Genomic DNA, 25,950 nt, shown 5'->3' with positions numbered 1-25,950 from the left:
TTTTTGTGTTCAGGATAACTTTCTACACTGCCCATAGCCTTTGCAATATCCAGTGCCTCCAATCATTTCTTAATATGATGTAGAGTGAATCAAATTGGCTGAAGACTGATAAATGTAATGCTGGGAACCACTCGAGGAGCCAGAGATGGATCATCAGTTTGGCACCTCTGGCTGAAGATGGCTGAGATATGTATAGCACTACCTTTTTGCATTGATGTGCTGGGCTCTTCCATCATTGAAGTTGCCAACATTTGTGGAGTCTCTTCTTCCACTGAGTTGTTTAGTTATCCACCACCTTTCATGATTGGAGGTGACCGGACTGCAGAGCTTAGATCTGATCTGGAGGTTGTTGGATTGCTTAGCTCAGTCTATCACTTGCTATTTATGCTGTTTAGCATTCAAATAGTCTTATTTGGTAGTTTCACCAAGTTGACATCTCATTTTGAGATATGCCTGATGCTGCTCCTAGCATGCCCTCCTGAACTCTCCATTGAACCATGGTTGATCTCATGGCTTGATGGTGATGGTAATGGTTGAATTGAAGATATGCCTGGTCATGAGGTTACGGATTATACTGGAGTACAATGCTGCTGTTGATGGTCCACAGTGCTTCTTGGATGCCCAGTCTTGAGTTGCTAGATCTGATCAAAGTCTGTTCCATTTACCCCAGTGTGGCACACAACATGATGGAATGTCAATGTAAGGGTGTGACTTTGTCTCCACAAGGACTGTGCAGTGGTCTCTCTTATCGATACTGTCATAGACAGATGTATCTGAATCTGGCAGATTGGTAATGATGAGATCAAGTATGTTTTTCCATCTTGTTGTTTCTCTCACCACCTGCTGTGGATCCAGTCTAGCAATTATGTCCTTAGGACCTGACCAGCTCGATCAGTTGTACTGTTGCCAAGCTACTTTGGGTGGTGGATATTGAAATTCCTCACCCAGAGTACATTCTGTGCTCTTGCCATCTGCAGTGCTTCCTTCAAGTGCTGTTCAACATGGAGGAGTACTGATTCATCAGCTGAGGGAGAACAGTACGTGGTAATTCGCAGGAGCATTCCTTGCTCTTGTTTAACCTGAAGCCATGAAACTTCACGAAGTCGGGAGTCAACATTGAGGATTCCCAGGACAACCCCCTCCCAACTGTATACCACAGTGTTGCCACCTCTCTTGGGTCTGTCCTGCTGGTGGGACAGAATGTTTCAAGATGATGGTGGTGTCTGGGATCTAGTCATAAGCATGGAATCATGTCTTACAGATAATGTCAGGTTGTTGTTTGATTAGTCTGTGAGACACCTCTCCCAATTTTGGCACTAGCCCTCAAATGTTAGTAAGGATGACTTAGCAGGGTCAACAGGGCTGTTTCTGTCAATGTCTTTTCCGGTGCTTTGGTCGATGCCAGATTGTCCATCTGGTTTGAATTATTTTGAGAGTTTGTAGTGGTTGATACATTGAAAGGTTTGCTAGGCCATTTCAGGGGAGAGTTGGAAGTCAACCACATTTCTATGGGCCTGGGGTCACATGTGGGCCAGACCAGGTAAGGAAATGGGTCCCAAAGTGTACAAACCAATGTGAACCTGCACTGTTGACATTATTCTAAACTATGTACGAGTCAGCTACCAACTGAGCTGACCGCAGTGGTGTCCAACAGACTCCAAAATTCAATCCAAATACGTAGGGCACAATTCCACCAAAAACCCATTTTCACATCTCGATTATCATCTTACACCATGATTAGATTTGCTGAAAAGATGTGGAGTCGGGTGTGCTATTTCCACACTGTAGGTTTTATGACCTATTGAATCTGTTTTCTGAGCTTTCTTTTTTTGTTTTCTCTCTCTCGCTATGTCTCTGGGACATTGCCTCCTGCTGGCCTTGTCCCTTCTCCTCCCTCAATCCCTCACTCCAACCTCTCCAACAGTCCCTTAGCCTCGATGCAGAAGCTATGACCTATCCTCCAGCCAGTGTGTGCAGCAATGGGACAGAAGCCATCAAACAGTTTCTGTGCAAAGGTAAGATTTTCGGGAGATTGTCAATCTTGCCACATGTATCGCACGCCCGGCATGTAAGAAGCTTTGGTACTTGTTGGGTAAAGCTGAGCTATGCATGCACACTCACTCACGGACAGAAATACTTCACATTCATTTCCTAATTAGGGAATTGGATAAGGCATCGCTGGGTGATTTGATAGGGTGGTTGCTGAAAACAACTGATAGAAAGAGAGTGAAAGCGATTTGAGAATGACCAAGTTGCGCGCTCGTTATCATCTTCACACTGGAGCCTACCCATTACTGAGATGAAGGCTTAAATATAAACAGCTGTGATCAGAGGCCCATATTGTCCTGTATTGTCATACTGCACCCATCTGCTGTTTGTTGACACCCACAGTCTTGCAAGTTTTTTTTTGTTGCAAGTATGTTTCTGTGAATCCTGTGTTTCTGTGAATCCTGTGTTTCTGTGAATCTTAAGTGTCCTGATGCATTCATCACTAAAGGTTAGTATTCAGGTACAGGAAGTAATTGGGAAAGGTATAATAATGTTTGTAGTGAGAGGAATTAAGAATGGTTACAAGGCTCCTTATCATCACTTCAAGTGTGGACAATGGGTCTTTTGACAATGGGTATTTGTCCCGTTAAAATAATGACAGCAATTTGATCCAGTCTGTCAGCAAGGTTAAAATGCAATCAAGTCTGCACAAGTAAATGAAGGATTTCTTGTCTCACTGGGTAAACGCACCACCCAGTAATGCCCTTGCTCAAATAAACCAGGTTCCATAGACACATCTCCCTCTGCCACCCAGGCTAGATTCGGGCTTTTTCCCTTTACTTGTATGAGGTAAAATTTCAAAGAAAGGTAATGGTTTTCTTCCTGGTGACCTGGTCAATGGTTATTCCTGAACCAATGTCTCTTTAATAAAACAATCATGATAATCTGATCTTCTTCATATTCCTGTTTCTGGGATGTTATATTTCTGGCAGCAAGGTTTGGCTGGGAAGGGCTATGAAACATTGAGGTTGTTAAAGGTGCTCTATAAATGTGAGTTCCTTTTTAAGATCATTCCTCCAATCTTAACCTATAGGAATGCTGAATGCCAGGGTGATAATAAAGTGGACTTGAACACCCTCCTGTCCTGCCCCCCAATATGTATCTGTGTATTCAAGGAGTTGAAAATGGAATGATTCTACACAATGAAAATCATTAGGGTACTGTTTACTGGCTATCTGGAGATATTAGTCAAAAGGAGCAGGTTTATAATATTCATAGTGTGGACCTTCCTCTGGGCACAGTAGGATCAGCCTGGGATTTTTGTTTCAATTCCAGAGCTTGGAATCGAGTATATGCCTCCCTCTCAGTACCTGCTCCCGGTGCTGGAGAGTGATGGGAATATAACCGAGAGCGACGGAGTTGATGGCGTGTTCCGACAACAGATGCAGGAGGCCGAGCAGTGGCAGGTGAGATATACAGAGGTACAAGTTCTACCTGTGAGCGATAGCGGATAATAAAATATCCAACTCCATCTAGCACATGTGATAGCATACAGGCATGGATGGAAGATTGGTTGGCTAGCAGGAAACAGAAAGTAAGTATAAATGGACCTTTATTCAGGTTGGTGAGATGTAATCAGTGGTGTGTCCTAGGGACCGGTACTGAGACCTCAACTGTTTATAATTTGTATCAATGACTTGGATGAAGGGATGGACAGTATGGTTACTAAATTTGCAAAGGGTTGCAAAGGCAGGAAGGAAAGTATGTTGTGAAGAAAAGGTAGAGATGCTACAAAAATAATTAGGTAGGTCAAGTGAGGGGGCATTGATTCAGTCAATGAAATAGTGTGGGAAAATGCAAAATTGTCTCTTTTTGACAGGAAGGATAAAACAAATATTATGTAAGTGATAATAGATTGCAGAGCTCTGAGCTTTAGACAGATTTGGGTGTCCTGATGCATTCATCACTAAAGGTTAGCGTGCAGGTAAAGGAAGTAATTGGGAAAGGTATAATAATGTTTGTTATGAGTGGAATTAAGAATAAAATATGGAGATTTTGCTTCAGTTACAAAGGACACAGGTAAGATTGCATCTGGAGTACTGTGCACAGTATTGGTCACCTTAAGGAAAAATGAATATGCGTTGTACGTAGTTGACAGGATTAAGAATGGAATGGGTGTGTTATGAGGAAAGGTTGGCGATGCCAGGCTCGAATCTGCTCAAGTTCAAAAGAAACTTGACTGAAGTCTACAAGATCCAGAGGGGCCTTTGAAAATAAGCTTTCTCCTCTGGAACTAGGAGTCACTGTTTAAAAGTCAGGAGTTACCCATCAGACAAACTTTTCTCTCAAAAGGTCGAATCTGTTTGGAATTCCCTCAGTCAGAAGGTGGTGGGGGCAGCATACTTGAATATTTTTAAGGCAGAGGTTGACAGGTCCTTGATAAGGAAGGGGATGAAAGGTTATCAGCAGTTGGCAGGAAAGTGGAGTAAGTAGATCAGCCATGGCCTTGGTGAATGGTGCAGCAGGCTGAAGGTGCTGAGTGGCCTAGTCCTCCTGATTCGTATGTTATCTAATTCCTTTTTGAAAATTATTGTTGCAAATCCTTCCACTGCCCTTTCGTGTCTTTCATTTCAGGTCCATAACTTGTATTAAAAATATTCTGCACATTATGCTGCTGGATTGTTTTTGCCAATTACGGGTAGAAGATCCTTTATCCGAAATGCTCGGGACCAGCTGTTTTTCGGAATTCAGAATTTTCCGATTTTCAGAATAAGTGACAGTTTAATGGTGAAGTTTTTAAAAATCTTACTGGAGGAGCAGACATCTAAGTAAGAATGTGCTTGGCCACACCCCCCCCCCCCCCCCCATTTTGCATTTGAGTGACACACATCGGGTGGGTGTCGACTTGGGTTAACTGTTTGCACACCAAACAACTTTGTAAATGAGAAATAAATTTCACAAAATACCTTCAGATTTTGGAGCTTTTCGGTTTTTGGATGTTCAGACAAAGGATCTTCTACCTGTATCTAATATTTGTGTTTTATAACTTTTGACCCTTGTCATTGGAAATAGTGTTTTTCTTTATTTATTTTGAAAACCTTCCGTAATTTTGAATATCGCAGTTAAATTTCTACGTAATCTTCATACAAACTAGGAAGGTTAAAATTTGGATAATGAGATGCTTACAATGTAAAGATACTCAACTTCTCTGCATTCTTCAGAGTTTGCTTTGCTCTTTTAACTATTTTAAATTCATTTGTGGATTCGCTGGCTGGCCAGCATTGATAGCCCATCCCTATTTGCCCTTGAAAAGGTGGTGGTGAGCTGCCTTCTTGAACCGCTCCAGTCCACTTGCTGTGGGTTGATCCACAATGCCAATAGGGAGAGAATTTCAGGACTTTGACCCAATGACTGTGAAGGAACAGTGGTATATTTACAAGTCAGGGTGGTGAGTGGCTTGGAGGGGAACTTGCAGGTGGTGGTGTTCCCAAGTACCTGCCGTCCTTGTCCTTCTAGATGGAAGTGGTCGCTGGTTTGGAAGGTGCTGTCTGAGGATCTTTGGTGAATTGAAGCACATCTTTCCCCAGATCACTCAAATAAGTCGATTATAAAACTGTCCTCGGTCTCCAGATGTTTATTGATTAAGTGATGAAAATAACGATCTTTCTTTGATCACGTCTTCCTATAGTCTTGCTACATTTGGCATGTTATGAGTGACTGGGACAAAATGGACAAGAAATAATAACGTTGTGGCATTGCTTCCTTCAAATACAAAAATTACAGGCGGCTACAGACAAAAGGTAAACCAGAAGAACCAAGAGGTTCCAACAAAATCAGATAATTCATTCTTGGCTGCACTGAAAGCCATTCAGGTCTGAGATCAAGCTGCACGGCCCTGTTAGACTGTACAACAGATGATTGAAGCACATACAAAATGACCGACTTTTTAACAATGGGTAAACACTGAATCATGTTACCTACTGAATCCTGTAGTCTCCACTGCCATTCAGGTAATACTTAGCTTTCATCTTTCCTGATACATGGTACCCAGAATTGTACACTACTATCTGAGTCCTAACCTGTGATCTGTAAAAGTTGAAACAATTTTTATACTTCTGATGTCATAGAGTCATGGAGATGTTCAGCACGGAAACAGACCCTTCGGTCTAACTTGCCCATGTCAACCAGATATCCCAACCTAACCTAGCACCTTGCCCATATCCCTCTAATCCCTTCCTATACATATACCCATCCAAATGTCTTTTAAATGTTGCAATTGTACCAGCATTTCCTCTGGCAGCTCATTCCATACACACACACCACCCTCTGTGTGAAAACATTGCCCCTTAGGTCCCTTTTATATCTTTTCCCCTAGTTCTAGTTCTGGACTCCCCCACCCCAGGGAAAAGATTTTATCTATTTACCCCTCATGATTATATTATTTTAAAGTCACCTGTTATCCGTCTGCACATTAGCATTTTTTTGTCCAAATGATTTTACTTTCCTGAACCAATTATGCTACTTAGTATCATCTGCAAAGTTGACCAATTTACTTCCACTCCTATGTCTTATGGTCTTATGGTATTGGATCTCTAGATCCAAATCATTATAAATTAAAAACACTGTTGATTCCAGCACTCAATCCTGTAACATTCCACTTCGTATTGTCCCCATCTTGAAGTAATTCCTCAACAGTTATTACCTTTCATCCATACCCAAGGTTTATCCAGGATCCCTATACCTCTGAGTTTAGTTATAAAAAAACTTCCATGTGGAATGTTAAGAACCTCCTCGGTGATCTGGATACATTGCATTGTAGCCCTTGTTCCTGTTCACTTGGATCACTGCTACTTCAAACAAAAACCAAGGTGCAGGAAATAAAAGGTGACAGTGTAGTGAGTAGCATAGATAAGACCTTAAGACATAGGAGTGGAAGTAAGGCCATTCGGCCAATCGAGTCCACTCCGCCATTCAATCATGGCTGATGGGCATTTCAACTCCACTTACTCGCATTCTCCCCGTAGCCTTTAATTTCTTGTGACATCAAGAATTTATCAATTTCTGCCTTGAAGACATTTAGCATCCCAGCCTCCACTGCTCTCTGCGGCAATGAATTCCACAGGCCCACCACTCTCTGGCTGAAGAAATGTCTCCGCATTTCTGTTCTGAATTTACCCCCTCTATTTCTAAGGCTGTGCCCACGGGTCCTAGTCTCCTCGCCTAACGGAAACAATTTCCTAGCGTCCACCCTCTCCAAGCCATGTATTATCTTGTAAGTTTCTATGAGATCTCCCCTTAATCTTCTAAACTCCAATGAATACAATCCCAGGATCCTCAGCCGTTCGTCATATGTTAGACCTACCATTCCAGGGATCATCCGTGTGAATCTCCGCTGGACACTCTCCAGTGCCAGTATGTCCTTCCTGAGATGTGGGGACCAAAACTGGACACAGTAATAGAAGATAGAAGATTGATAGCTAACAGGAGCAGAGAGTGGGAGTAAATGGGTCTATTTTAGGTTGGCAAGATATGTGTGCCACAGGGATCAGTGCTGGGTCCTCAACTGTTTACAGTTTGTATAAATGTCCTGAGGGTTGCAATACATTGTCAGATTTATTAATGACACAAAGATAAGTAGGAAAGTAAGTTGTGAAGAGGACAGAAGAAGGTTACAGAAAATATATGGATAGGTTAATTAAGCGGGCAAAGATGTACAAATGTAATTATGATATGGGAAAATTTGATTTTGTCCATTTTGGCAGAATGGATGAAAAAAGCATTGTCTAAATGGTGAGAGATTGCAGGGATCTAAGGTGCAGAGAGATCTGGGTGTTCTAATGCATAAATCACAAAGGGTTACTATGCAGTTACAGCAAGTGGTTAGGAAAGATAATGCAATGTTACCACTTATTGTAAAGGGAATTGAATACAAAAGTAGGGAAATTATACAAGGCAACAGCTAGATTGTATCTGAAGGATTGTACACAGTACTAGTCAGCTTACTGAAGGAAGAAAGGTAAATGTGTTGGAAGCAGTTCAGAGAAGATTTATTTGACTAACACCTGCAATAGGGGACTGTCATACAAGGAAACACTGGACAAGCTATGTCTATATCTGCTGGAATTTAAAAGTCTGAGGTCATTTGATTGAAACATAAACCCCTGAAGGGTCTTGACAGGGGGATTTGGAAAAGATGTTTTGTCTTGTAGGAAAATCTAGAACTAGTGTCACTAATACCAGATGATTGGAAGGAGGTGATTGTTGTTCCTTTATTCAGGAAAGAGAATAGGAAATCCCTGGGAATTACAGACCAGTCAGTCTTAAATCTGTGGTAAGCAAGGGACTGGAAAGGATTCTGAGAGATAGGATTTATGACTATGTTTGATTAAAGATAGTCAGCATGGCTTTGTAAGGGGCAGGTCATGTCTCACCAGCCTTATTCAGTTCTTTGAGGATGTGACAAGACAAGTTGACTAATGTCAAGCAGTGGATGTGGTGTATATGGATTTCAGTAAGACATTTGATAAGGTTCCCTACTCTAGGTTCATTCAGAAAGTTAGGAAGTATGGGAAACAGGGAAATATGGCCGTCTAGATACAGAATTGGCTGGCCAAAAGAGGACAGCGAGTGGCAATGGACGGAAAGTATTCCACCTGCAGGTCAGTGACCAGTGGTGTCCATAGGGAACTGTTCTTGGGCCTCTGCTCTTTGTAGTTTTTCTTAATGGCTTGGATAAAGAAGTGGGAAGGGTGGGTTAGTAAGTTTGCTGATGATACAAAGGTCGGTGGTGTTGTAGTGTCAAGGGCTGTTGCAATCTATAAGAAGACATTGACAGGCTGCAAAGCTGATCTGAGAAGTGGCAGATGGAGTTCAACCTGGATAAATGCAAAGTGATTCATTGTGGAAGGTCAAATTTGAATGCTGAATGCAGGGGTAAAGACTGGATAAAGACAGAATTCCTGGCAGTGTGGAGGAAAAGCGGGATCTTGGGGTCCACGTACATAGATGCCTCAAGGTTGCCATCCAAATAGATAGGGTTGTTAAGAAGGCATATGGTGTTTTGGCTTTCATGAACAGGAGCTTTGAGTTTAAGAGTTGAGGTTTTACTGCAGCTCTGTAAAGCCCTGTTTAGACCACAGTTGGAGTATTGTGCTAAGTTCTGGTTGTTTCATTATAGGAAGGATGCAGATGCTTAAGAGAGGGTGCAGACGAGTTTTACCAGAATGATGCATGGATTGGAGGGCTGGTCATATGAAGAGAGGTTGAGTGAGCTAGGGCTTTTCACACAGGAGAGAAGGGAGAGAGGTGACTTGATAGTGGTGTACATGGTAATGAAAGGTATAGTTAGAGTAGATAGCCAGAGACTTTTCCCCAGGGCAGAAATGGCTGTCAGGAGGGATCATAATTTTAAGGTGATTGGAGGAAGATATCGGGGAGATGTCAGAGGTAGACTCTTTACACAGAGCGTGGTGGGTGCGTGGAATGCACTGCTAGCATTGGTAATAGAGTCAGAGACATTAGGGACATTTAAATGAGTGCTGGACGAGCACATGAAATGTGTAGGTTAGGTTGATCTTAGATTAAGATAAAGGCCCGACATGACATCGTGGGCCGAAGGGCCTGTACTGTGCTGCACTGTTCCATGTTCTATTTAAAACAGAGTCGGCAAATTTGTCCTGAGGTTTTGGAGCTCTTTTCCTGAAAAGAGTGAAAGTGCAGTGTAATTTTAAGATAGAAGTGGATAGATTTTTGATAAGCAAGAAGGTGAAAGGTCATCAGGGAATGATCAAGTGAGTCATGATCGTATTGAATACTAGAGCAGGCTTGAAGGGACTGAATGGCCTATTCTTGCTCCTGATTTGTATTTCTCATCTTCTGAATCCACATTTAACCAGTGTTTTCATATCACAATTGAGAATTGACTAGTAACACAATGTGAATCAACAGCATTGGTGTGTTTTGTCGATGCAGCATAAATCACCTCCCAAAGGGTTACACTGATCCCTATTTTGCTGGCTTTGGGCCAATAGAGTGTACTTCCCCGTTTTCTCCCTATCCCTATCTCCTATTGCCAGTAGCAGCATTTTGGGCATCTCAGCTGCTGAATTGTATGGAAAAAGGAGGCGTACAAAGTGACTCGCAGCTGAAGTGGCCATGAACCTGAGTGGAGTCTGTCACAGGGTTTGTGCATGTTGAGCTCCAAACCATGGAACTAGACATGCAGTTCCAGACCAGAGCCCTAGCTGTTTAGTGAATCAGATGAGAATGGCCTGAACGCAGTATTCAAAGCTGTATTTCTGGTTCTTTGAGATCAGGTTACACATCAAGTTAGCACTGCTGCCCCAAAGCACCCGGGACCAGTGTTCAATTCCAGCCTCCAGAGACTGTGTGGAGTTTGCACCAACTCCCTGTGTCTGTGTGGGTTTCCTCCGGGTGTTCTGGTTTCCTCCTATAAATCAAAGATGTGAGGGTTAGGTAAATTGGCCATGATAAATTGTCCATAGTGTTCAGGGATGTGTAGGTTAGGTGCATTAGTCAGGGGTACATGTAGAGTGGTAGGGGGAATGTGACTGGGTGGGTTACTTTTCGGAGGGTCAATGTTGACTTGTTGGGCTGAATGGCCTGTTTCCACACTGTAGGGATTCTATGATTCTAAAATCTCACAGTTTAATTACTTCCATCTCTCGTGTCTCTGAATTTAAAAGTGATTACTGTATTTGATATTGAGATATAGGGATAAAATCACTATGAAATCTGATGCTGTTAATTCTTTCACTTGAGCAGTCTGAGCCAAGATAGTTTATTGTCATAATACCTCCATTAGAAGCACTGAGTGTAAGTGCCTCTTGGCTACATCTCTGCCATTGTAAACCAGTCCAAACATGTGATTGTTGTTAATAAATCGAATTCTGAGAAACTGCTTCACCCAGAGAGTGGTCATAATGTGCTTAGATTATTGAAATGAATAGCAAAGACGCGTGTGGCTCCAATAATACTCCAGAAGCTCGATATTGTCAAGGATGACTCAATCTGCTTGCCTGGTATCCCATCCACCATTCTAAATCCTTGCATCCTCCGTCACTACAGCACAGTGGCATCTATGTGTACAAGATACACTGCAGCAACTCGCCACTTGAGTATAAATTCCAAGCCTGTGGCTTCCACCACCTAAAGGAACAAGGACTGCAGGGACAAATGGGAACACCACCTGCAAGTTCTGCTTCAGGTCAGACATCTTTCTTTGAGATGGGCAGTAAATGGTGGCCTGCAAGTGCATCCCATGAATATATTTTAAAGCGTGCATTTGGATTTTACTGCCTGTGTGTTTGAAGCAGATTCAAAAATAACTTTCAAAAGGGAATTGAATAAATACATGAAGGGGAATCTTTGCAGGACTGTGGGAAAGTGCAGAGGCCTAATTCGATAGCACATCCAAAAACATAACACCGGCACGATGGACTGACAATCCTATTGTCCTGTTATTCAGAATTAGCTCGATAAATACTTGGGAAAGGACTAGTATGATACCTCGAGAGGATGACGGTAAGGGGAGTGTGGGAGCATGTTGCAATCGAACATTAGCGCCTGTTTCTTTACTGCAAAGAAACAAAAGCAAAATACTGCAGCTACTAGAAACTAAAAGTGAACATGCTAGAAATATTAGTAAATACCAAAGGTCTTTTCCCTGGGATGGAGAGTTCAGAACTGGAGGGCATAGATTTAGGGTGAGGGGAAAAATTTGAAAGGGACATAAAGGGTAACTTTTTCACACAGAGGATGGTGAGTGTATGGAATGAGCTGCCAGAGAAAGTGGTGGAGGCTGGTACAATTACAATATTTAAAGGGCATCTGGATGGGTATTTTAATAGGAAGGGTTTAAGAGGGGTATGGGCCAAGTGCTGGCAAATGGGACTAGATTAGATTAGGATATCTGGTCAGCTACATATCTTTCAACTGGCTATTTCACAACACTCTAGACCAGGGGTGGGCAATTAATTCTTCCATGGGGCCACATGAGAAACCTGAGTTGTGTTGGAAGGCCGAACCGACAATAAATTGAACATAATTCTGCTCAGTATTAATTTTCACCCATTGTAAAAAGTACTAAATTATATAGTTTTGCACTGAAAATTATAATCAAAAGAATAAGGATATTCTGTTACAATAAAGATATGAACTTGTGGAGTAGGTCAAATATAGAAGAAATAAACTGAAAAATCAATAATTTCAGTATTTCATTTTATTTTTAACATGTTAACCTCACAACCCAATAATGAAAAGTTCTTTCATTATTGTTCAGTATTACAAACAACAAACAACTTTATACAAAAAGCAGTAAGTGCTTTTGATGTTTTTCAGTTCATTTTACTTGTTTAGTGAGAAAAATCCAGTCTGTTTTGGGCTTGAACAAGTGCATTGAAATCTGGTTGAATGTCTGAGGTGGATACGCGAAGGACAGCTGAGAGGTGATCGTCAGTGATAGAGGATCTGTATTTGGATTTGTTGAACTTCATCACTGAGAATGTCTGTTCGTAAATATAGGTAGATCCAAAGAGGACTAGAATCTTCTGAGCATGCCTCCTCATGTGTAGAAAGTGGTCCTCTTTGAGGGAAGAGTAAAAATCAAGCAGTGAGAATGACCTAAAGTACTCGTCAGAAGTGTGTCAGATTGCAGGTCAATGAGTTCAAGCTGTACATCACTGGGTGCATTCTCCACATTCCATGTAAATGGGGAAAAATCATGTGCATTTCATTCTCAACTGTTTTAAAGTCTTGAAATGGTCTTGAAAATTCACCACGCACTGCTTCTAACATAGATGAGTACCTGTGGAGGTGATCAGCTGAAGGTGCGGCTTCCTTCGGTGTTGGCAAGTGGGTGAGAATGTTGGCTTGAGAGAAGCTGCATCTTTCTCATAAAAGCCTTCACCAAGTTGTACATTTCATGCACAAAAAGGCCCTTGCACTGCAGTTTCACATTTAGTTCATTCATAAGTGCAGTCACATCACCAACAAAACCAAGGTCTGCAATCCAGTCTGCATCTGAAAGTTGTGGAATACCATTCCCTTTCTTCTCTCAGGTCCCATACACTTTTCAGTATTTTGCCCCGGGCTGAGCCATCTGACAGCTGTGTGATAACCTATGTCACGCTGTTCAGTCTCATTTTCCTTCAAAAGTGCAACAAACTGCCTGTGATTCAAAGCTCTTGCCCTGATGAAGTTAACTATTTCAGTTACAACATCAACTACACAGTTAATTTTTAACACTGACTTACACAACACTTCCTGATGTATAATACAATGTAAAAATACCATTTTGAGGGCTAGCCAGCAAGCATCAATTTTAGCTGTTCATGCACATACACACGCATGTGCGTCCATACATAAATAAAAAAAGCATCCTTTTCAAAACAAAAGCAACACAGTTGTATTGTGTGCATGGCGTAAATACTTTTTCATTTATGTTCTAATTTAAGATTGACCTCATGCGGGCCGACAGGACGACCAAAGGGCCGGATATGGCCCACGGGCGTAAAGTGCCCAGGTCTGTTCTAGACTCATTTTGCGTTTGACAATTTCAGACTGTAACCTCCATTATGTTCCTTTGCATTTTGTGCTACTTTTTGCTTTTAGATTGCAGTGAGTCACCCCTCTTCTAGACAACTTTTGGTTCTTTCCCCATACAACTCCCACTTCCTTTAAACTTGCACCATAAAGTATTTTGCAATTTATTCTCACCAGTTTCCCACCCAATCACAGACATCCCTTTCAGCGCTTTCTCCTAACACTGCCCTATCACTTGTTTAGTACCTCTCTAACAAATAACTTTGCCCAGTTCTGATGACAGGTCATCCAGAGAGTATATAAGCAGCAAGTACGAAGTACAAATTGAAAAAAAGTGAACAGTACTTGAAAGGGCGGCACGTTGGCTCAGTGGTTAGCATTGCTGCCTCACAGCACCAGGGACCCGGGTTCATTCCAGCCACTCCAGTCTGTGTAGAGTTTGCACATTCTGTCTGTCTGCGTGAGAGGAGGGTGGGGTGGGGAGAAAGTAGCATAGAGTACAATAGGTGAATGGGGCTGGGGATGAAGGTGATAGGTCAGAGAGGAGGGTGGAGTGGATAGGTGGGAAGGAAGATAGGCAGGTAAGACAAGTCATGGGGACAGTGCTGAGCTGGAAGTTTGGAGCTGGGGTGAGGTGAGGGAAGGGGAAATGAGGAAACTGGTGGTCCACATTGATGCTCTGGGGTTGAAGTGTTCTTAGGCGGAAGATGAGGCATCTGGTAGTGAGGGAGCAGCGGTGAAGGAGGCCCAGGACCTCTATGTCCTCGGCTGAGTGGGAGGGGGGAGTTGAAATGTTGGGCCACAGGGGGGTGTGGTTGATTGGTGCGGGTGTCCCAGAGATGTTCCCTAAAGCACTCTGCTAGGAGGCGTCCAGTCTCCCCAATGTAGAGGAGACCGCATTGGGAGCAACGGATACAATAAATGATATTGGTGGATGTGCAGGTAAAACTTTGATGGATGTGGAAGGCTCCTTTGGGGCCTTGGATGGAGGTGAGGGAGGAGGTCTGGGCGCAGGTTTTGCAATTCCTGCGGTGGCAGGGGAAGGTGTCAGGACGGGAGGTGGTTGTTGGGGGGGCGTGGACCTGACCAGGTAGTCATGGAGGGAATGGTCTTTGCGGAAAGCGGATAGTGATGGGGAGGGATATATATTCCTGATGGTGGGGTCCAATTGGAGGTGGCGGAAATGTCGTCGGATGGTTTGGTTTATGCGAAGGTTGGTAGGGTGGAAGGTGAGCACTGGGGGGTTCTGTCCTTGTTACAGTTGGAGGGGTGGGGTCTGAGGGCGGAGGGGCGGGACGTGGACGAGATGCGTTGGAGAGCATCTTTAACTACATGGGAAGGGAAATTGTGGTCTCTAAAGAAGGAGGCCATCTGGTGAGTTCTGTGGTGGAACTGGTCCTCCTGGGAGCAGATACGGCGGAGGCGGAGTAATTGGGAATACGGGATGGCATTTTTGCAGGAGGTAGGGTGGGAAGAGGTGTAATCCAGGTAGCTGTGGGAGTTGGTGGGTTTGTAAAAAATGTCAGTGTCAAGTCGGTCGTCACTAATGCAGTTGGAGAGGTCCAGGAAGGGGAGGGAGGTGTCAGAGATGGTCCAGGCAAATTTAAGGTCAGGGTGGAATGTTGATGACTTGCTCAACCTCCTTGCGGGAGCACGAGGTGGCGCCAATGCAGTCATCAATGTAGCGGAGGAAGAGGTAGGGAGTGGTGCCAGTGTAACTACAGAAGATGGACTGTTCTACGTAGCCAACAAAGAGACAGGCATAGCTGGGGCCCATGGCTACCCCTTTGGTCTGGAGGAAGTGGGAGGATTCGAAGGAGAAATTGTTGAGGGTGAGGACCAGTTTAACCAAACGAATGAGAGTGTCGGTGGAAGGGTACTGCTGGGGACGTTGGGAGGGGAAGAAACGGAGGGCTTGGAGGCCCTGGTCATCATGGATGGAGGTGTAGAGGGATTGAATATCCATGGTGAAGATGAGGCGTTGAGAGCCGGGGTGTCTTGGAGGAGGTGGAAGGCATGGGTGGTGTCTCGAATGTATGTGGGGAGTTCCTGGACTAGGGGGGATAGGACAGTGTCGAGGTAGATCGAGATGAGCTCAGTGGGGCAGGAGCATGCTAAGACAATGGGTCGGCCAGAGTGGTCAGGCTTGTGGATCTTGGGAAGGAGGTAGAATCGGGCAGTGCGGGGATCCTGGACTCTGAGGTTGGAAGCTGTAGGTGGGAGATCTCCTGAGGTGATGAGGTTCTGTATGGTCTGGGAGATGATGGTTTGGTGATGGGGGGTGAGGTCATGGTCGAGGGGGCAATAGAAGGAAGTGTCTTCGAGATGGTGTCTGATTTCAGCAGTGTAGAGGTCAGTGCGCCAGACTACCACCGCACCCCCTTTATCCGCTGGCTTGATGGTGAGGTCGGGATTGGAGCAGAGAGAGTGAAGGGCTGCGAGTTGTGAGGTGAGAGGTTGGAGTGGGAGAGGGGGGTAGACAGGTTGGGGTGGTTAATGTCCTGGCGGCAGTTGGAAATGTGTGCATTAGTCTGGGGTAAATATAGGGTAGGGAAATGAGTCTGGGTGGATTGCTGTTTGGAGGATTCATGTAGACTTGTTGGGCCAAATGGCCTGTTTCCATATTGTAGGGAATCTAATCTAATCATTATCTCCTGGGAAAATGGTGAGTGCTTTGGGTAGTGAGAAGTAATCAGAAGGGGAAAGTGCTGTACTTGCTGTGCTATGGGATGGGGAGGTGATATCACAGATAATCAGGGAATGTCGCAGAGAGAATGGTTGTGGGTGGGAGTGTACAGGGATTGGATGTCACTGGTGAAAAAGAGATGGTTGCAACCAAGAAATTAGAAACTGATAAAATGGTAAAGGGCATCAGAAGAATCACGGATGTGTGTGGGAAGAGACTGGAAGAGTGGAGGTAAAAATAGAGTTGAGATCGGAAGAAATCAGAGGGGGATACAGCAGACTAATACAGCAGGTCTATCAGGACAAACAGGTTTGGAAAAGAGGTCAATGCATTCAGAAGCAGTAGGTGAAGATCTCCAGAGATCACGAGGTCATTGCTGATCTCAGTGGCTTGTCTTTCAGTGGTTAATCATTGTTCTGAGCAACGTAGGAGGAGGTGTCAGAGAGTCAGCTTCTGCTTGTGGAGGCGGTGTATTCTAAGGCTAAAAGTGTCTAACGGGGTCTTTAAGGCCTAATCAAAATGAATACAAGAAGAAACGTGCCCTTCAATATAAAGCAAATTTATTAGCTAAATCTACTTCAGATATATGCACAGTAATGAGTGAACCTATTAGTTTAAACCACTTTCGACACACTGGCACTTGGAACTCTATCTCAGATTCCATGGCGCCTGTCTGTGAACCCCAGCCGAAGATGCAAGTTATACCCTCCCCAAAATGGGAAAAATCCCCAGTATTAAAACTACTCTAAATCTGAAATTGTGTGCTGTATTGCCATCTTTGGGTGCTTCGCCCAAGCATTCCTTTATGCAAAAGCAGGTCCAAGTATGTCTGTGCTCAACAACCTCTTTCCACATGTGTAAAAACAACCTCTTCCCAAATTCCAGCTGAGAACATTGCAATTACCTTCCATCCAAAACAGGTTGGTTTTACACTTAGCATATTTTTCATGCATTTTCCTTGCTTTTTGCCACATTCAATTAACCTATAGCCGTCTGATTTGGAGATATTATTTTCAAGCTGAACACTATAGAGTAGAAAATTTTGTGCTACACTTTCGAAGTAATTTATTAGAGGTTATTCCCTTTCAATGTTATGTTCATGTTACTGTCACTGCAGGTGCATCTCTGAGCAATGTGTTAACCAACATTTGTGCTTTATTTTGAAGAGACATCAAATTGATCTTGATGTCTTGATCCATCACTTTCTTTTATTCACTGGAAGCTGGAGTTTGAATTGGCCCCTGTCCACTCTGCGATTGGCTGGATTATCATTTGGAAGGTTTGGCACCTGTTTTTCCTTCTTTCTTCTGCCATTCCCCTCCTCCAGTATTTACAAATATTTTCTTTTATTTGCAGAGCAAATTCATGGACTACGAAAAGAGGAAGGTAAGAACCTGCATAAAGCTGCTGCTCCTTTGCAGTTCATCCGATTAAAGACTTTATTATAAATCTTGAATTGATCCTTGTTGATTCCAGTACTGACACCAATGCTGATGTCTCTTTTTTTTTGGAAAGAAAATTGGATGGATATCTAAAGGAAATAAACTGGTAGCAAATATGGGGTTAGATCAGGGAATAGGAGTGGCTGCATTTCTCCCAAGAGAGCTGGATGGGTCAAATAGCTGCCTCCTGGGCTTTAAACAACTCAATGCACTAACTCTTTGCTTTTCTCATCCATAGTACAATATTGCATTGAGGGAAAACCCTTTCCTAATTTTAACCCACCACACTAACCGAAGAAGCAGTGGCACAGTGGTAGTGTCACTAGACTGTGTCTTCAGTTAATGCTCTGGGATCATGGGTCAAATCTCACCACAGCAAATGATGAAATTTGAATTCAAGTCAGAAATATGAAACTAAAAAGCATGTCTAATGGTGGCTTGGTGCCCACTGCCAATTGTCTGAAAAACCCATCTGGTTCACTGATGTCCTTCAGGAAAGTGCCATTCTTCCCTGGTCTGCCTACGTGTAACTCCAGACCCACAGTAATATGTGGACACTGAACTGCCCTTTGAGATGATCAATCAATCATAGAATCCCTACAGTTTGGAAGCAGACCATTTGGCTACACTGACCCTCTGAAGAACATCCCATCCAAACGCATTCCTTATTCTGTGTCCCCATTGCAGTTCTCACCTCTCTTTTTCCAACAATTCCAGCAACATCGAGTTCTGCTTCCTTCTGAGAGAGGTAATTGGTAAAAATAAGTCTTTTCACACGATAATGAGAGCCAGCAATACTGCCCTTCAAACTAAAACAAAATCTCTCCTTGATGGAAGGCAACATAGAATCCCTACAGTGTGGAAGTGGCCATTCAGTCCATTGAGTCGACACCAACCCTCCAAACAACATCCCATCCAGACCCATCCCTTACCCTGTCCCTGTAACCCTTCATTTCCATTGGCTAATTCACCTACCCTGCACATCCATGACACTATGGTTATTTAGCATGGCCAATCCAGCTAACCTGCACATCTTTGGACTGTGAGAGGAGCACCTGCAGGAAACCCACACAAACACTGGCAGAATGTGCAAATTTCACACAGATAGTCGCCCAAAGGTAGAATTGAATCTGGGTCCCTGGAGATGAGAGACAACAGTGGTAACCACTGGACCATCAATGAATTCAAGAGAAATTAGGGATAGGCAACAAGTACTAAACTTGCCTGTAACGCCCACATTCCATGTAAGAATATAAGAACCGTTCCATTGGATCAAATCTATTCTCTGAGCTGTTGTGCAGAATTCTTATTGTCTAAATCTATTCCTGATCCTAATCATACTATAGAATCCCAACAGCGAAAAGCTTTTCACATTCTTACCCCATTGTGCAGTTTTAATGTACCAAATGTTTCCAAATTGTTGTATATTCTAACACAGTTGTTAGACATCCATGTATTTAAACTTATTTTTTATTTGGAAATTCCTCATTTTTAAACATCGGATAATCGAGGGGATACATAATTTGAGGGACTGGCAGACAAGCCTGGGGTAATTACAGATAAAAGGGCAGCCATATCATAAGTTATTAGTGGTATAATTATAGAGTCTATAACCACCTCTTGAGGAGGTAGTCAATCTATGAGAACTTGGGAGGTGTTTACATTAGTCCTGTTAATTCCCCTGATTTAAGAAAGGGTTTTGAAGGCTGCAGGTAAACTGGAGGTGGTTTCAAAGTATCCATATACTTTCAAATCACAGGACATGTTTTAAGTTAAATGTAGTTGTTTTACATTTCTATCTGCAAACAAATCCAGTGTGTCATGTTGCGTGTAGCTGTGCTTTTTAAAATTTAATCATGAGGTGTGGGTGTCACTGGCACTTATTATCCCTTATTGCCCAAAGAGTATTTAAGAATCAACCTTATCACTATGGATCTGGAGTCATCTGTAGGCCAGACCAAGTAAGAATTGCAGTTTCCTTCCTGCAAAGGTGTTAGTGAATCAAACAGGTTTTTCTAACAATTAACAATCACCATTAGATCCTTAATTGCTTAATTATTGATTTCAAATTCCACTGAATACCATGGTGAATTTCAGACGAGTCGCCAGAACATTACCTGGCTTTCTGGATTGACAGTTTTGTGGTAAAACCATCACCACCTTCCAGGAGAAAGTTTATTTGTTTTGATATTGTCACAACTTAACTGGGAATAGTACCGTTAATTATGTTGCACATGTAATTTGTCACAAAATGCATGAAAATATAAAATTCATAGTGAGACCGCCAAACTGTTATCCACAACATCCTTCAGTTATAGTAAAAATAACATTTTATTGTAACATTTAAGTTTAAAAAGAATAGTAAAACAATTTCTCAGTTATGTAACTTAAACTTCACAAGGGTAATGTCAGCGGGCTCTGATACCTATAGGCTTTTTAAACACTGCAGTTCAACAAGGCAGAATGTCCTTAACTCAATGTCCTGATGCTGTTCAGTTTTAAATAGCTCAACAATATACATTACTTGCTTTCCAAGTTGCAGAACTTTCCCATTTTTCAATTAAGTCAGTCTGACTTCCATTTCAGTTCGTAGTCTAAAAAATGAAAAATATGTGGTCTCCGACAGTATGTTTCTGCCGTTTGCACCTTCAGAAGCAGTCTGAGAGTAGGCAATCTGTAGCTATAGCAGTTTTAAATGGGAAAGAGAGAGTCTTGCAGAAAGTGGCGACAGGACAGAAAGCAGGGTTATTTCAGTGAGACAGGATGCATAGATGAAAGCAGAGCCCCTGCTCAGAGGACAATTCCAAATTTATAAGAATTTCAAAGTTGCCAGGTCTGTCTAGCAGAGCGAGTGAAAATGATTGGCAGAGGTATCCTCCGAGTAAGAAAGATCAAAATCTAAATGCCAGAGCTGGGAAATTGTGAAGAGCTCAGACATGCACTGATTTATTCAGAAGGAATGAAAGGACACTGAAGAGGAGTTCTCAGTTTAAATTCAAAATAAAGTGGGGAAACCTCTGCTCAGAATTTTGACATAGAAAACATTTTCTTAGAAGTTAAAGCATTAAATGAAAAGTACTTGTTTTTTTGTCAGTAAAGAACTTTTCCTTTTCATCTGTAAAATCTTGTGTGTGCCTTTTAATTTTAACTGGGATTTTGATCGACTGCTAACAACTGTGATCACAACAGAGTATAAGATTGACTGACTCTTGCCTCTCAGTATATAGTATCCAATCACTGGCAAATTCCAGCAGCCTTCCAGCACACTCCCACCTAATTACTGAACATTCCCAGCAGCCTTCTCACTTAGGAGCCACGCAGTGCCTCACAGTGCCAGGGACTGGAGTTTAATTCCAGCCTTGGGCAACTGTGCAAAGTTTGCGTGTTCTCCCCGTGTCTGAGTGGTTTTCCTCCCACAAAGCAAAGATGTGCAAGTTAGGTGGACTGGACATGCTAAATTATCTATCATGTTCATGGATGTGTAGGTTAGGTGCGTTAGCCATGGAAAATGCAGGTTACTATTGTACAGCCACAAACACACAGGAAAGCTTTTCCAGTCACGGTTGCGATAACGTTGCGGGGTAGAATAAGGAATCACCCGTCACCTGCACACACATTTTCCAGCAGGGATGACTGAAAGGCGATGAAAAGCTGGAGAGGGACCCCTGGTGGATTTCCCAACTCCACTATCTCCCCTGTGCCTTACTGTAGCCATGTCTGACAATAGTGTTTCATTTGAATCCACTGTGAACCTGGACCCTTCCTGGATTCTGCAGTTCAGTCCATTGTTGTCATCACACCATAGCAAGTGCTGTGAGAGTCTGTCGCTGTAGGTGTGAAGTCAGTGCTACTGTGGCACTACGTACCCAGACGTCTCTGACATGAGTTTAAGGTGCTGTGCCTCACCCACTGTATCTCATGTCCTCAGGAACAAAAGCAGCAGGAAAAGCTGGACTTTGAGCGGCGACTGAATGAGGAACAGCGGGAGCGGACACAGCTCATCCTGCTCAATAATAGTCACAAAGAGCAAGTCCTGATGTCAGTGAAGCAGGTAATTAGGGGTGAACAAACAAGGTGAAAGATGATGGATGGGGTCCTTACCAGCATGAAACAGAATTTGGGGGGGGGGGGGGGGGGGGGAGGAGGGGGGAAGGAGGAGCTGGGGCTGTTTCTAACTTGATGCAGGCTCCTGTCGATTGATGCTGGCCAGTATCATTCATTACAGACGCCCATTTGTGTCTGCAGTGAGTCTCCAAATGAATATCATGATTTAGAGAAATAATGCCCTCTTGGGTACCTGGATTTGAACCTATGTTCACCACACATCCAGTCAATACATTCTCATTTGTTTGGAAAAGGCTTTTTCCCTCACATCCCACTTGCTTCTTTCCCTTTAAATATGTGACTTCTTGTTCTTGATCCTTTTAGAAATGGAGACAGTTTCCTCTTATCCACTCTATCTAGCCCACACATGACTTTGAACACTTCAAACAAATGTAGAACATAGATTACAGCACATTACAGGCCCTTGGGCACACAGTGTTGTGCTCAGCATTTATCTTAATCTCAGATCAATCTACCCTATACGTCCTCAATTTACTGCCGTTCATGTGCTTGACCAGCAGTCGCTTAAGTGTCCCTAATGTCTCTGACTCTACTACCAATGCTGGATGCGCATTCCATGCATCCACCACTCTGCGTAAAGAACCTACGTCTGACATTTCCTCTAATCACCTTTAAAATTATGACCTCTCATGACAGCCATTTCTGCCCTGGGGAAATGTCTCTGGCTATTTATCTATGCCTCTCATTACCTTGTACACCTCTATCAAGTCACCTTTCTTCCTCTTCCTCGCCAGTGTGAAAAGCCCTAGCTCACTCAACCTCTATTCATGAGACAAGCCCTCCAGTCCATGCAACATCCTGGTAAATCTCGTCTGCACCCTCTCTAAAGCATCTACATTCTTCCTTTAATGAGGTGACCAGAACTTGACATAATATTCCAAGTGTGGTCTAACCACAGTTTTATAGAGCTGCAGCAAAACCTCGTGGCTCTTAAACTCAATCCCCTCCATTGACAAAAGCCAAAACGCCATAAGCTGCCTTAACAACTCTATCAACCTGGGTGGCAAGTTTGAGAAAACTATGTACGTGGACCCCAAGATCCTGCCGTTCCTCCACACTGCCAAGAATCCTGTCTTTAATCCTGTATTCTGCATTCAAATTCGACATTGCAAACTGAATCACTTCTCATTTATCCGGGTTGAACTTAATTTGCCACCTCTCAGTCCAGCTCTGCATCCTGACAATGTTTTGTTGTACCCTGCAACAGCCCTTGATACTACCTACAACACCACCGTCATCAGCAAACTTACAAACCCACCCTTCCATTTCTTCATCCAAATCATTTATAAAAACTACAAAGAGGAGAGGTCCCAATAACAGATCCCTTCGGTCACTGGTCACTGACCTCCAGGCAGAATGTTTTCCATCCACTACCACTCGCTGCCTTCTTTCGGCCAGCCAATTCTGTATCCAGACAGCCAAATTTCCCTCTCTCCCATATCTCCTAACTTTCTGAATGAGCCTACCATGGGGGATTTAATCAAATGCCTTACTGAAATCATTATTCACCACATCCACTGCTTGACCTTCGTCAATTTGTCTCATCACATCCTCATAAAACTCAATAAAGCTTGTGAGACATGACCTGCCCCTCACAAAGCCATGCTGACCATCTTTAATCAAACTATATTTTTCCAAATAGTCATAAATCCTACTCTCCGAATTCTTTCCAGTCCCTTGCTTACCACAGATTTAAGACTAACCGGTCTGTAATTCCCTGGTATTTCCCTGTTCCCTTTCTTGAACAGAGAAAAAACATCTGCCTCCCTCCAATCAGCCAGTACTACTCCTGTGGAGTGAGGATGCAAAAATCATAGCCAGAGGCGCAGCAATGTCATTCCTTGCTTCCCATAGTAACCTTGGATATATCTGAACCTGTCCTGGAGACTTATCTATCTTGATGCTTCCCAGAATTTCCAGCACATCCATTTCCTTAATATCAATCTGTTCAAGACTATTAACCTGGTCCAGTGTTCTCACTATCAATCTAACAGATCTAACATCTTAGCTTCCAGTTCTGGGAACAGATGAAATATATCCTAGCCCATTTCCAGCTTACCTCACTTGAGTTACTTGTTTACTATTGTTCTTGGTGTGTGGAGCATGTCTGAATCGCACCTGATTCTGATTGGTTTTCTGTATGCCTTTGTCCCTCCTCAGTACCATTGGTAGTTGGTGGTCTGTGACTACATGTTAAGAGAGTTGTCACTAGTATCGTCCCTCATGCTGACTAAATAACAAGCTGTTGACTTAAATTTGGCTGTTACAAATTCAAAACTGTTTTCATGCTTTTTAGGAATAAATTGTACCGTGCTGAAAGAGGCCTTTCAGCCCATTGTGTCAACTCCTTGAAAGAGTTATCCACTTAACACCACTACCATGCTGCTTTTCTCATTTCCAGTATTGTTCCTGTTCCATTCATAAAATTATTGCTGAATTTGCATCCACGGACCTTTACAGACAGTGCATTCCTGATCATTGTTACTCACTCTGTAAAAATTGTCTTCCTTCTGGTCTTTTTGCCAATTATCTTAAATCTTTGTCCCCTCGCCACTTGTCCTACTATGCATCTTGATTTGAAGTAACAAATGTCAGGAAATTAATTTAAGGGTAGCAATATTCAAAAACCGCAAAGGAGATGCATAATACGGTTTGGTTAAGTCTTTTAGTACAGTGAATACTGTCCCAAATTTCCATGGTTAGGCAAGGTGTGTCCATAACCTGGTCAAACTGGCGTCAACCTCTGATTCCTTCCCACCCACACCAATGGCAAACCAGAAGGACAGAAGAGATCCCTGGTTAGCAATCTGCAGAAGGTAATGAGAAACCACTGCATACTTTACCAAGCGTAACGAGGGGCTCTCACTGAGGTCCATGGTCCCCTTTAGGAGTGGTACCCAAAAGGATGAGCACAGAGATTTGTTGGAGAGTTGGTCGAGAGGATTTGGGCAGGGACTGTGGGCAACTCTCTGCTTGGTAGGTAATACTGCCGGATCCAACTGTGGAAAATCAGCATCGTGTCTTGAAGGTTTGGTTATATTTCAGAGTTCATTGTGGAGTTTTACTTCCAGTTTCTGCACTAGGCCATACCTCATGGGGCACTTGACCAGTTCCCCTGAGCAGCATTGGGTACAGGGCAATCTGAACCTCCCCAGAAGCCGATGAGCGATTATGTTTTATTGCGAGGATTAAGGTAAGCAGCTTCACTGCAATGCACTTGAAAAATGTGACTGACAAAGCAGGTCAGGATTCTTTACCATGGAGGGATTCTGGTGTTGGAAGCTGCTTCCGCCCCCACCTTCTTGTTGGAATAACTCTACCCCCTCTGCTATTTGCCATTTCCTGAGACTTTACTCTCCATTTTATTGTTGCTCTTTCTTGGTTTATGCTCACCATGCCTTGTCTTATTCACTCTGTCAGTGGCGCCAACTTGCTGTCCCTTTCCCATGACTTTAGTTTTTATTTGTGCCTGACCCTCATCGTGTCACCACAGGAGCAGGGGAAGCTGGATCAGGATCTCAGAGACCAGCAGCGTCACCTGGAGGTGGAGCGCCAGCGACTGCAGGAGGAGTTGAAACGGGGAGAACGTGGAGCAACGAACCTCATCCGCAGTTTGCTGGAGGACAGTGAGAGGTGAGTGGACAGCAAATGCGACTGCAGGTTACCCGGTCTGACTTGTTTGTTCTTATTGACACAGGATCTACGGTGTACCTGCTTCATCAAAGGTTGCCACCCTTCATCCTGTGAAGGTGCTATACCATTAGTGACTAAATGACCCAGGACATATCCTGGGCTGCGTCTGTCAATATCACAAGTGATTCAGACTGGAACAGTGTGACCCTAAATAGCATCTAATTTTAGAGGCATTACTGTGAATGAGACGCCAAGGGTAGGTTATGGGCACTAAGGTGAATCAGTCGTGGTGGGATGTTACTTCCTTTACCTGACGTCTTTAAAAAGTTAAAGTTAAAAATCTGACAAAAAACAGAAAGTAACAAGCCCTCCGCCAAGAAGAAAATCAAATGGTTCTGACAAAAGCTCCCCCTGGTGAGACCACCAACTCCAGATGTCAATTGTTCTCCTTCTCCCTTCACGTGCCAATGTGAAGTTATCAAGAGGTTTTTAAAAATATAAGTTTTATCTTTC

General features: G+C 43.2%; 1 protein-coding gene across 1 annotated transcript in view; it reads left to right on the top strand.

The window, feature by feature from the left end:
- Nucleotides 1-25,950, top strand: part of lrsam1 (leucine rich repeat and sterile alpha motif containing 1) — a 78,675-nt gene that overhangs the window by 21,855 nt on the left and 30,870 nt on the right. Inside the window, 5 exon segments of the mRNA XM_072566373.1 lie at nucleotides 1,925-2,015; nucleotides 3,325-3,455; nucleotides 17,594-17,623; nucleotides 21,608-21,730; nucleotides 25,298-25,437. Coding sequence (XP_072422474.1) covers nucleotides 1,925-2,015; nucleotides 3,325-3,455; nucleotides 17,594-17,623; nucleotides 21,608-21,730; nucleotides 25,298-25,437 — 515 coding nt within the window.

The sequence above is a fragment of the Chiloscyllium punctatum genome, chromosome 49 (genome assembly GCF_047496795.1).
Source record: "Chiloscyllium punctatum isolate Juve2018m chromosome 49, sChiPun1.3, whole genome shotgun sequence".
In the NCBI taxonomy this organism is placed as follows: Eukaryota; Metazoa; Chordata; class Chondrichthyes; order Orectolobiformes; family Hemiscylliidae; genus Chiloscyllium; species Chiloscyllium punctatum.
Note: the sequence above shows the minus strand (reverse complement) of the source record. Positions and strands in the feature narration are given on the sequence as shown.